The sequence below is a fragment of the Siniperca chuatsi genome, linkage group LG23, assembly GCF_020085105.1.
Source record: "Siniperca chuatsi isolate FFG_IHB_CAS linkage group LG23, ASM2008510v1, whole genome shotgun sequence".
In the NCBI taxonomy this organism is placed as follows: Eukaryota; Metazoa; Chordata; class Actinopteri; order Centrarchiformes; family Sinipercidae; genus Siniperca; species Siniperca chuatsi.
This window is the reverse complement of record NC_058064.1, coordinates 10,873,230-10,886,465: the sequence shown is the minus strand read 5'-3', so window position 1 is coordinate 10,886,465 and position 13,236 is coordinate 10,873,230. Positions and strand designations below refer to the sequence as shown.

General features: G+C 39.7%; 1 protein-coding gene across 1 annotated transcript in view; it reads left to right on the top strand.

The window, feature by feature from the left end:
• wnk1b (WNK lysine deficient protein kinase 1b) overlaps positions 1–12,927 on the top strand; it is a 102,356-nt gene extending 89,429 nt beyond the window's left edge. The window contains 4 exon segments of the mRNA XM_044186521.1: positions 2,813–2,854; positions 5,095–5,267; positions 5,886–5,942; positions 6,398–12,927. Of these exon segments, the coding sequence (XP_044042456.1) occupies positions 2,813–2,854; positions 5,095–5,267; positions 5,886–5,942; positions 6,398–6,838 (713 nt within the window). The 3' untranslated portion in view covers positions 6,839–12,927.
• Positions 12,928–13,236: the final 309 nt, after the last annotated feature.

Below are 13,236 nucleotides of genomic sequence, written 5' to 3'. Positions count from 1 at the left end.
CAGAAGAAAAAGGGAAAATCAGAGATAAGAGCTTACTGCAGGACACAGAAAGGTAGCACAATGTCAAATGTAGTCTTTCATACATCCCTGAGCTTTCCATAGTCATATTTACTTTATTTTTAATCTGCTTTTTCCCCACTCTCTCTATCTTTTAGTCAGTATTATTTCTTTCTTTCTTTCTTTCCTTTGACATAGTCTTCCTTGACAAACAAGTCATCTCGTAACTTCACATTCGGTGCCAACCTTGTGCACTTTAGGCTGCAGGGAATAACAGCATTGTCAAAAATAAAATGATAGCATTATAATTGAAAGAAAGGACACAGCAAAGTGTTTACTGTTTAAAGTTACACTTTAAAAGGCTGTCAACAGGACAAATTGTACTGCCATTTTCATTATTACCCGTTAGCTTTCTAGAGGCCATGTGAAGTGTACCAGCCAAATCACAAATCAGCAACTGTGATTTCATGACATGACAAACTTCTATCAACCAGCAACATTAGTGACAGAGAACTGAGTTTCACTAGTCTGTTTAAAGTTATAATCCCTTACGATTTCAGTCCTGGTTGATTTGGCCACGCCCAGGGTTGCTGGTGGTAACAGCAAGTGCTGTTTAATACTACAGGTCCCAAAATTCAACAACAGAAGTGCAACTGGTGTATCTGTTTACACTGCAACCAAGCAAACTCACATTGTTTTGATAAAGAAGTCCGTTAATAATCAATCTTTTTCCATCATGCTATGAGCAACCGTGATCTGATTTCATGCTGCACACAAAGCAAGTAGTTTTCCACACGACAGCAGGACACAGTAAAGTTGGTTACCTTGCCAGCCTGTCGCCTGCAGCTCTTCATCTGCCAGCTCACTGTGGCTGCTCTATCTTGTTATATTACTCCCTGCAATATTTGAAAGTGATCAGTTGTTAAAAAATGCGTAGGTAGGCAGCTTGGTTGGCAGACTCCGCCACTAACAATGAAAACTAATATATAAAGAAATGATTAAAGAATGTAAATATCTTGAATAACTATTTCTAAAAAAAAAAATGCTGACCTTAAATAGTATCAAAAATTAGGTTTGATTTCATGAAAATCTCAAGGATTATAACTTTAATTTCCTAGGCCTTAGTGCAGTATAACCAGAAATGATTGCATGAACACAAGTTATTTCCCTGGGAAAGTGGCTGGTGGAAAAGGCACTAAACAGCAGCTAAAATGCACATGGATTATGCCAGTAGCTTCATTGTGTTTCCATTTTAGCCATTTAGCTAATGCTCCATGGCAACCTGTTAACAGTCAAATAAGCTTCAAGTCCATCATAACTAGCATTGTAAGCAGCCAGCAGCACTACAGGCATACAACATACAGTCTATTTCATCTGTAGTCCTAATAAGTTAGAGATAGATGATACAGTTTTGTTTGTGTGTCAATTTGAATTTCAAATCCTGGCTGCCTTCATTTCTAACCTTCGCCTCTGTGAGAACAAGCAGACTAACAAGGAAAGACAAGTTGAGACCTGAGGACTTGAGATTTCTGCCATACAGTTTTGTTTTTAATAGGAAATGTTTTTTTTATTTTTTTTATTAAACTTGATTAATTGCAATGACTCATTCATTTAAGCACAGTTCTGTTGAAATACTGTGCATCAGTCTTCGTTTATTTCTATTTTTTTATTGTTTTTCTCCAATCATATTATAATCATAATATGTAGCGTTGGTCCAATGTTTTGTGCTTGATGAAGGGATGTTTATGAATGCCTCTGAACCCTCTGCAGCTCAAACCCTCTCTCTCCCTTCCTTACTTCTTTCCCTCACTCCCTTTCCTCTCCCCTTCTCTCTCTCTCTTTCTCTCTCTCACTCTCTCTCACCTGTTCCCCTATCACTGCACAGCCAGGAGGGGAGAGAGACAGACCTGGGTCTTTTTGATCATAACTTGACTGGAATAAAATTGATGTAACATTGGCATTAAATTAATTTATTCATTCATGTAAATGACCTTTGATATTAGCCTGAAAGTAAGACTGAATTGCCTTTTTTGCCCCCACTTCATTCTATTTAAATTGTTGACCAAATCAGAGATGTGTGCAGTGATTCAGAGGTCTGGAAACAGGGTACTTTGATATATATGAATCCTAATTTGGACCCAGTTCTGGTGTGGCCCTGTGAGCTGTAGAGAGGACTCAGAACAAGGGGTTGGTTACCCAAAAGCGTCTTCAAGCCACAGTAGATAGGCAAGACTTTGAGGCAGTGTGCAGGGCCTCAGTTTAGTTTACTGTTAAACACAAGTATTATCTTCAAGAGCTTTGGTTACACAATATTTATATTCCAGTATTAACTGGTCTGTTGCTACTGCCGTAACTGTCAACCATGTGTGCTTAGAGGTGGTGTCTGCACTTCCTCAAAAGGTTGCCTACATATCTTGGCATTGTCAGAAAAAGCATCTTTACTCAGTTGTTGATGTGTATAAAGATGGCAGCATTGTGACTTGACATCTGTGGTCAGCCTTTCTCACAGTGCAGAGTACAGAACACACACCAGACACATGCCTTTAATTTACACATTTAAAAGCTGCACATAAACCTTTAACATCTACTTCTAACTTCACTGTCCAGGGTTTGAATCCCAGTGCACTGTGTGACAGGTACTGATCTCAGTGTTAAGATGTTATTGGGCAACTCAACCCCAAAGTATTGTTTATTGACTACTTTCAAGTTCAAATAATCATACTCGGATGCATTGTGTTTGGTTGTCGGGTGTTGTGGGCGGGGTTTAACTCTGACTCTCTCCCAATCCTCCAATCGTTGTCTTCCGGCCGCACAGGGAAGATGGTGAAAAAAGTCTGCCCCTGCAACCAGCTCTGTAGTAACTATCTCTCTTTTTGGTCTACCCTCCATCCATCCCCTCTTCCATCCTTGCACTTGCTCTCCCACGCTTCCTCCTGTTCTCTAATGTCCTTTAGATTTAAAGGGAGAGTTCACCCCAAAATCAAAAATACATATTTTTCCTCTTACTTGTTGTGCTATTTATCCAGTGTGTGAGTTTCAGAGTTTTGGAGATATCTGCCGTAGAGATGTGTGCCTTTTTTGAATATAATGGGACTATATGGAACTATCAGTAGAAAGAAAATAGTTCCTATGTGAAACTGCTCACAACAAAGTCTGTGGATTATCTTAAGTAACCGGATCATGATTTCTAGAAAGAGATATTGCTGTTGAGTTTTTCAAATGTATTTTTTTGGTGCTTTGAGCACCACAAGCCAAGTGCCATATAGTTCCATTATATTAAAAAAACAAAATACAGACATCTCTACGGCCGATATCTCCAAAACTCTGCAACTCACACCAAAACAAGCTAGATGGATAAACAGCACTACAGCTAAGAGGAAAAACATGTTATTATTTATTATTTTGGGGTGAACTGTCCCTTCAAACTTTGATCCTCTGCCAGATTTGAGATCAGTTCAATTCAGTTATTTCAGCTACTGTGACTCACAGAAGCATATTTTCAATTTTGATATAAAGATGTTTTTGATAATAAAGGATCAAAGAACACCCAGTTTGAGGACTGAAATGACTGAATTGACCAGCCATCACAGCTTCAAACTGACAGTGCATGCACCCGCAAGCTCACACACACACACACACACTAACATACCTGAACAGCTGTTAGCCACTCTGCCCCCTCCCTTTCCTCTCTCTCCTCCCTCGTCATGGCTTGTGGTCTTGACTACATTGCCCAGAATTCCATTTTTCTGCAGTCAGTCATGACTCAGCGTCTTCTCATTCTTATTTTCCTCCATTTTATTTAGCATGACATGACAGTTTTTGTCAGACCCAACTATATGATTAGTTTTTACTGGCTAATCCCTGCATATTATGTCTTCTCTCGTCTAATATCTGAACAGATCATATAAAGATCTCATAGCCAAGCTCATTTTGTCAGCATGGCTTTGGGATCCCTGTTTTCTACAAATGAAATGCATCAGAGTCTTGTAATGTAACTGGATTTAAGGCATAGTAAAGGAATGATAATAAAGAAAGAAAATGTATTAATCCTGATGTTATCTTTCACTGGCCTGAATAATATGTTAAAACTGTATATTTGTGAAAAATACACGTCAGGGCTGTGTGTGTAATATTGGGGATCTAGATTTGATTGAAGTGAAACCTTTTAATTCTGAAATTCTGTGACAATATCTGAACTAGCAGAGTGTGTAGCAAAGCAAAGAGCTGAGGTATTTTATAATCTTCCTCCTCTCACCCCTCAGCATATACTTATTTAGTTTCCTCTTGGCTTGGTAGAGAGTCACTAACATAAAGAAGTGCGGTCTTGGAACATGCTATAATTATGGCACTGGTATGATATAATAGTTCATGTTAACTTGAACAGAGGCTATATGCGACGATAGCACAGCACTTACATGCAGACACCCTGGCCAGTTTGCAGTGTGTGCTTCTTTCTTTTCTTTTTTTGTCCTGCAATGAATTTGCTCTGATGAAGTTGATGCTCAGGGTTGGCAAAAAGCAAACAATCAGCTGTTACAGAGCTTGATTGCCATCTAATGGTCAAAAAATAAATCAGTGGTACACAGGGCAACTGTGAGCAACAGCAGGACTGGCTCAGCGCTGCTTGTTTGGTGTTGGAGCATCTTGTGGGTGAATGATGCTGGGCATGTCAACTTTACAGGTTGCCCAGTTTATCACTAACCTGAAGCTATGGGACTCTTGAGAGAACCTAGATTGACAATATTTAATATGATATATTCTGAAACAGGTTCAGTATTTGTCATATTTGTCAGCAAAAGTGCCCATGTTCTGTTTTAAAATGTTGCTCTAGTATCATAGATTTTCTCATGATCCCATCTGTCATCATTATTTCCACCATTACAACTAAACAATATAATTCTATGACCATGTCAACATGCTGACCTACCCTAAAACTCTGTCCCGACCAGCCTCTGTCACCATGTAACTGCCCTTTTCATAGTCAGGACAGGAAGTGCATTCTCATTCATTCGGCTAACGTATATTATCATCTTCTAGTTTGAACAATATCTCACATCCTTCGCTCTTCTCCTCCTCTCTCTCCGTCTCCCTCCACAGGGACTAATAGCACCAATGCAGTGAGCGGTTCAGGTGGCTTGGGTCATAGCCAGGGGGGTTCTCAGTGTCTGCCCCCCAACATGTCAGCCCCCCACCAGAGGAAAGGAACCTTCACCGATGACCTCCATAAACTGGTGGACAACTGGGCCAGAGATGCCATGAACCTCTCACAGGTTTACTGCTGTTTTATGATTCCTATTACTGTAGCAGACGCTGTTTTGACACAGAAAATGTTCAGTGACTCACCAGTTCCTGTATTTAGTTTACCAGACAAGAAGACAGTTATAGGGAAGAAACTAAACTCTAAATGGTAGTTTGTTAAAAGCCAAAGTGCTTGCTAGAGTAAACAAACCTCAACCAAAACCTACTGGCATTTGGCTGATGATATGTTTGTTCTGTATCCATTTGGTACTTTATGACTGTTTATATTGACCAAAACACCAGTTAAGAAAAGAGATGGAATATAAGTTAGACTTGAGAAGTGTTATAGAAAAAAAAATTGGATAATCTAATAGTGAGAGGTAAACTATTCCAAAGTTTAAGAGCAACGAGAGCAAATGCTTGGTCTTCCTTTATTATAAGTCAAACTCTGGGAACATCCAGTAGTAGATAAGGTTGCACAGTGTATATTGTTCCAGGCTGCTTTTAATAAATGCAGCATTTTGTTAGTTAGGGCTTTGAACCCTCCTGAAGTAACATTTCTTGGTCTTTATTTATTGATCCTTGAGGTTTAGTGTTTAATAATGTAATGTACAGGTGAGTAAACTGAACTAAATATGAAACTTTTTCAGGGGAAGAGGAGTGCCAAACAGCTGCAGCAGGCCCCACTACAGGGACACAGCTACGAGGTTAGTTTGAAAATACACCACATCACATCATGGCCAGATCATCCAGTGCTTCTATGCTGTAATAATATCAACAGGCCCCAGGTTTATGTGTCTCAGTTAGTTTGGGGTAATTTGATTAAAGACAGCTTCATTTTAGAACGGCACCATGTGAGCTCAATATAAACTAAAATGATAAAGGTCTTAAAACTAGATTTAACACACGGTCCCTCTACAATACAGGACTACAGGTTGAGCTAATAATTCAGTACCTGCCTAATTTTATATTCATTTTAGTGGTGCAAATTCCTAAACAGATTTCCAAATTACTCTTTAAGGGACATGCAGGTATCTACCAAATGAAATGGAAAAAAGAAAAGAGGCCATTAAAAAATACACATGTTGTTGGTTGTGATAAAATTAACTGTCAGCATGGATAAACTTTTTGCTTTCTTCATGTGAAATATCCACCTCTCCAGGTTATCCAGTCAGCCAGTCTGAGCAGGAAGTACTCTGCTCCCAGCCAGCTGTGTACCAGCAGCATTGGAGGTTCAGCCCACCTCCCTACAAACCCCACCACCGCTACCTCTATGGCCGTCCGCAAGGGCTCCCTGTGCCACCCCCCTGCCTCCTCCACTCCATCTCAACCCCAACCTCCCCAGTTCATCCACTACACGCCCACCGCCGCCTACAGCGCACAATGGTCCGGTCCGGCTCACAGCCTGTCGACCCAACACCAGGCCCCAGCACAGCCTGGGCCTCTGCTGGTCAGCACCTCCCTGCCCCTGGGCCCCTACCCCACCACAGTTGGTGGACAGGGCCAGATTCCCGGACAGGGGCCGCTCCAGGCTTTCCATCTGACCAACACTCTGCAGAAGTCGGTCAGCAACCCAGGGGGACCCAACCTGAGGACCACGTAGGGCTGGGGGTGAGGGCTGGTTTGAATCACGGCCCGACTGGACTGAACTGGACTGGTGTGGAACAGAGTGTTATGGGCTTGATTGGCCGGAGAGGATGGAAGAACTGGAGGAGTATGGAGAGCAATGAGTTTGAAATGACAGAAGCTGACCTGTTGAAGAGAAGAAAAGAAAAAAGGAAACGGAGAGGAGAAATCAGGAATGCGATGTGGCCATCTCCTCAGTTTGTCACACAATCTCCACCTCTGCTGTGTTAGACTGTGGGCTTGTGACAGCCAGCCAAATGCTCAAGCATAAAGGAAAAGACTCATGAGTGCAATGTTAAAAGGCCAAAGAGGTTCTGACAGGGTGTGGGATTGTATATGAGGTATTGCGTATAGGCAGTTATGGCTCTATTACACTTGTTCCATTTCATGCTCTAAATTGAATGAAACATGTCTTTACAAGCCAGGTCACACAATCACCCTTGTGAGCCAGTGAAGGGGAGATGTTACATCAGGTTGGGGGGGGGGGCAGCTAGCTAGGCCAGTTAGTCCTTGTGTCCACACAGCACCTCTTAATAGCTTCTAATGCTGTAGCTGCTTAAATATGTCAAACTTTTAGCTCCTCAGATTGAGCATTAAAAGAATCCTCAAGCTCTCAAAGAAGATAGAAACATGCAACAATGCGGTTTTTCCAAATTTGATACAGAAATGACATTGGCACTCTCTAAAGAGGTAACTGGTGGATACAGAGGAGAGCATGGCTGGCCATCGCATTAAGGTTGTCTTTCTTAGCGTTCAGTGTCAACATAAAACGATGCAGAAGAGGCTCTATCACTCTGAAATCAAGCAGTGGCAGTTTGCATCATCTACAAGGAAGGCTGCACATAACAGCCAATAAAAGCTTTGATATCAGGTGAGAGCAGAATGGAGAGATGTTTAGAACCACATCTGAGTTTATCTCAAGTTCAGGAAGTGGTTTTTCTTTATTATTCAGAATTTGGACATTTTTCTTCAAAGCACAACAAAATCCAAAACAAATTGAATGCACATTCAGAGTTTGAACGTCTGGAGCTGAGCTGACCTCGAGCCTGGTTTAGAGTAGGTATAGTCCAGCACTTGGTGGGGTTATGACTCATCAGCTTGAGAAAAGTCGCGACAGCTTCTCCTCTGTTACCTTCTGTGTCTTGTTCCTCCCTTGTTCTGACAAAGAATTCAAACAGATGGAGAGAGATGGAGGAGAGAAAGTAGATGAAGAGGGAGAGCAGCAAGGAGTGTTTGTGTTAAATAACAGTCAAACACCTCATCTGCTTCGTGTTCCACTGCTTACTTTAGGAACATACTGGCTGTGTGCACCATTGCTAAAGTACTGAATGGACATGGCAGATGTTTCTGCACACCAAACACCTCTTCACGATCACGACTCCACCTCTTCCTCCATCCCTCTCTCTGCCTCTCTGTTGCCATTTGAAGCAATAACAGCAGAAACCTTTCAGAGGGGAAAAAAGCCCAAACATGAGAGAACTCAGCGTGAAAAAGTGGCCTTGTTATCAGAATAATAGAGTTCCTGTACAGTTTGTGTCTCTGTTTATTTTTTAGAATGTCAGCTATGATGATTCCATTTTGTTGTTTGATTTTGTTTTGTTGGGTTTGTTTAGCTTGCTGCCCCCAGCTAGCACTCACTCTCACACACACACACACACACACACACACACAATGCATGAGACATTCATATAAATACAAACACCTACATACACACACAGTCATGCACAGACTCATGTAAATACACGTAAATTGTTGGAGGCATAGCAGCCGTTTAACAGACAGATTCACAGACTAATGGCTCAGTTCTTAGTTTCATCATTAGGTTGGTTTCAACATTTGTGTTGAAATGATTGCAATGTACATTATTGTCATAAGTATTGTTGTTAGTGATTATAATTCTATTTAAAAAGAAACAAAAACAAGAACGTGTTCTGTCGATGGACCTGTTATACGTGCACATCGGTGTACGATGTGGAAACACTGTGATTATTGCTGTTTATTATTAGCAAATGTTGTTGGAAAACATTAGTTTTAGGGTGAAATGTCACAAATAAAAAAACAAACACATACAGAGAACGGTTTGGGGTCCTTTCACTTTCAATTCACTGCTTACAGCAAATGGATTCTCATCAAAATGTGAAAATTGAAAATCCCTCTTTTCAATAATCGTCCTCACATCCAGTTACTGAGGATATGATCCAAAATAAATGCCTTACCGCCAACTAATCAACTGCAGTTTCAGTTTATCTTTGTGACTGATTGAATTGAAAGTCAAAACTGACCTCCAAGCCCGATTTATAAAGACAAACTGGGATGAACGGCAGGATAGTTGATATTTAGATAATAAAGTAATGCTAGCTATTTTTTTTCCTAATACAGTACTTATATATCAGACACTTTAAATAGCCCTCCTCTTCCCTTTCTCCCTGGTTTTGTTAGATGAATGTGAATGTATAAACCAATGGTGTCCATTTTAATGTACTTGAAAAAAAGTCTGTCTTTTATTCCCCCCCCCCCCGAGCCTCCGGTGAATACTGGAGGTACTTACTAGTGCCTTGCATCCTTCCTGTTGCTTGTTTCGTTGGGGGGTTGAGGACTTGAGTTAAAGTAAGCACACTTGACTTGACAGTATGTGTGGAGAGCTTTGGGGGTGTCACTTTGAAGTCAGTGGTGATGATTGGACCTGGTGTTAGTGGAGCAGGCATGTAGTAGATTGGTGGAGATGCAGTAATAATAGCTGTTTAGTTGTTAGCTGCTGCTGTGTGCGCTATAGCTGGTTTATGGTTAATTCTCTTTGATTTCAACTAATTGAGAGTGTATTTTCCCCAAAAAGAAAGAATGTTTCCCCATGTTGGATTTAAAAAATGAAAACCATAACTATTTACCATATAACTTGGCTTTTTGAATTGATAGAAAGATAAATTGACCCTAACTCTGCTGCCATTTAAGCCAATGAGATTGACCACTTAAGATTGAAAAAGGCCACCGTTTGAAGTCAGTGTTGTTTCTGTGAAGTGAGGCCCATTGCTGTGCTTTACTTACACATGAGGCCTGACTGTGTCTAAGGCCCGGTTACACCACCAACATGATGAAAGATGAAGAGAACATAAAAGTTTATCAGTGCCATTTTTTTCAGGGTTTTAAATGTAGATATTGGGGAATATTTTTTTCAGTTTTAAGGAGGGAGTTGTTGAAGGTTGAATTTGAAGCTTGGACCACTCTGTACTTTAGAGGCACTGGCCCAGGTGCAGCATACAGTCAGCAGAGGACACATTGGTTCAGTGAACTAAAGTTACTTTCTTCTGTTGTTCTTTTAATTACCAAAACTAATGATGATGCTGATGATGAAGTCTCCTGCCCTGGTTTTGAGCACAACTTTATTATTATTCAGTATAGTATAGAATAGTGAGTGCAGACATTTGCAACAGAGAAACAGTGCACTCTGTTTTGTTTCTCTGACTATACTATATAAGGCACATCTACTATAAACTTTACATAGATTTGCAGTGAAATTACCACAACATAGTGGAAAGGCCAGCCTCAAACTGAGCAGACTGATTAAAGAGCCATGACCACATGCCCAAATAGAATATTTACCAAACAGTTACTATGCATTTACAGACTTAAAAGCCCCTAAAAACCTTTTTCCCACATTACATATTTATGGCTAAATAAGCAGCAATCAAAGTAAAAAAAACAAACATGTTTGGTTATTATTTATTAAGAGTTTAACAGTCAAAAACTCAGCTAATCTGCTTTATCAGGACTGTGTGGGTGTGGTTTGAATCAGATTTGATTGACAGTAACCAAAAAACCCACCAACCAATTCTGAATCAAATGATGCTGAATCCTGATTGGTGCACGGAAGTACCCCGCCCACTTCAAACCAGTGACAAGAACACTGAGAAACAAAGAAATGCAAAAATCTCTCATATAAAATAACCAAAACTGTCCAAACTTTGGCATAACAGTGTTTTCATGTAGAAACCCATCACTCACAGTAAGAAGTAGATTGAGAAAATAAGTTTTCAGGGCCTTTTAAGTGTCAAGAGCAGCATAAAAATATACTCCAATAGACTCCAAATATGCACATTATAGGAGCCATCTTGCTCCTCTAGTGTAGCCTATTGTTATCTAATTCTTATCCCACTAGGAAAGATGTTGGTTATCTTACCTTTTTATAATCAACAAGCAATTATGAGGCCAGCAGAACTATACTGTCTTTTTAACAGATTTGGTTGGGAATGCCTCCTCATCTGAGAATTGCTGCTATTGGGCAAAAAAGCATGTCTGCAAAAAGTATGAATATTGTCTCATCCACTCCTATTCCCACTGTATGTTTCTGAAGCTGCACCATTGGGGTTCAACAGTGTTTATTCACAGAAATGACTATGTAAACCAAAAATGTAAAGAAATATGTTTTAACATAAGGGCATCACAGTGCTAGAGCTGGTGTTGGTGGTGGTGATAACAGCAGTGGTGGTTAGAATGACTGTACTGGTAGTGATGATGGTGGTTAAAATGATGGAAGTGATAGTGATAATGGAGTTATGGAGGTTTTAGATTCAAGGCCTTTGACACCCTGTCCTCCTTTCTCTTTTCATTTGTCGGTGCAAATGAAACATATCTGGTACAAACTTTGACATTCACTTAAAAACCTAACATCTTATGTGTTGTTTGTTTTTTTGTGTGCTGAGAATGGGTGTTCTGGATTCACATAAAAACATGAAAAGGTTACTTTGTAAAAAAAACAACAACATTGCTTTTGCCTGTTTGTTTTTTTGGGATATTTTCCATTTCTCATGAATAATAATGCAACATTTTTTACTACTAGGCAAGTTTGGTTGAAGCTGTGAATAATCATTGAGCCACTTTGCTTTAGTTCTGGTTATGAGCATCCTGTTTATCATGATCTTTTAAAAGAAGTCAAACCTTTAATGAAGCCACCAACTCAGTGCCATTTGACTTTTTGTCAGTGGAGTGGAAACATCAGAGGTAAAGAATTCAAAAAGAAAATTGAGTGTATTTACCTGCTTTTACTCACTGGAGCTGTTATGGTTGCCAGGTAACATCCTGAATATTCACTTTGCAGTTGCTCGAGCCTCAAATGATTTCCACAGTAGAAGTTTGATAATATTTTGCTGTGTCTCTACATAATTACTATGGAATGCCTACTGCAATGCAATATTATTTAAAGTTACAGTATGCCATCAAGCTCTGAGGTTGCGTTTGACAGTTACACCCCTGCTGGAGGACTCTTGTTTTTTTAAAGCTGTAGAGTCAAACATCACTAAGTTTTTTAGAGTTGCAGTGGAGAACTCTTACCGTGAAAGGCTTGAGAGTTATTCAGTGTGCAGGCACTCTTATTGTGAAGTTTGCTGAAGTTAAAGTGGAAAAGTAGGATTCTTTTTCTGGTGACACACATACAGTGTAGCGATAGCTGTTTTTAACTTGCTCGCATTAGATTCGGTTTCTGTTTTCGCAGTTCTTTGCCTGTTCAGGACTCCTGTTCAGCTAACCTTTTATGCTTTTTACTGTAAAAGTGCCCACATGTACAAAATGCCTTTCAGTGCACCAACAGAACACACAAACACATACAGATTCATTCAGTGCATCTCCTTGCAGTTTCATGTAGCTTGCTCCTGTGGAATAATGTCGAGTCTCGAGCACAGCAACAGTTTCTTCTATAGACTGTTACATTTTTCTCAACATGTTGATTATGTTTCTGGTCTCACTGATGCTCTCATGTTTTATTTTTCTCACTTGTTTTATCAGCTGTTTTAATGTCTCTAGCGGCACCTAACTTAATTCAGTGGTTTCATTTTTCTGTATCGTGTTTGACATTGTACAAAGTGGTTGGATTAAAATAAACACATGGATGAATGAATGAAAGAAAAAACAAAAAATACATGTCAGGAGTCATCGGCAGCCTTTAAAGGTATGTTTTGCACTAAGTATAGAGTGTTCAAGCTTCATATTAAAAAGAAACTGCGCTTTGCGCTACAATACAATGAAATTTGTTACTTTATTTGTAAAAACTTAATAAATAAAAGTTGTTTAAATTAATTGGAGTGACTGGACTTTAAATCAGTATGAAGATAAGAACGAAATGAAATCATGTCTCTGCTGGACATGATTTCTTTGTTTTAATATCCACAATACATAATCATTTTTAACAGGCCTTCGGGTCACAGTGAACCAGAACAACTTCAATAAAAGACAGATGGATAGACAAGTACACAATGACATGAACAAACAGTCAAAGCTGCTAAGAGCACAGCACTGATAAAGTTTCATGATTTTGTTTTGCAAGTTACTCTGCATTTTTTAGATGTGTGTGGAGACTTTTTCAAAATCTTCATTGAATGAAAGTCC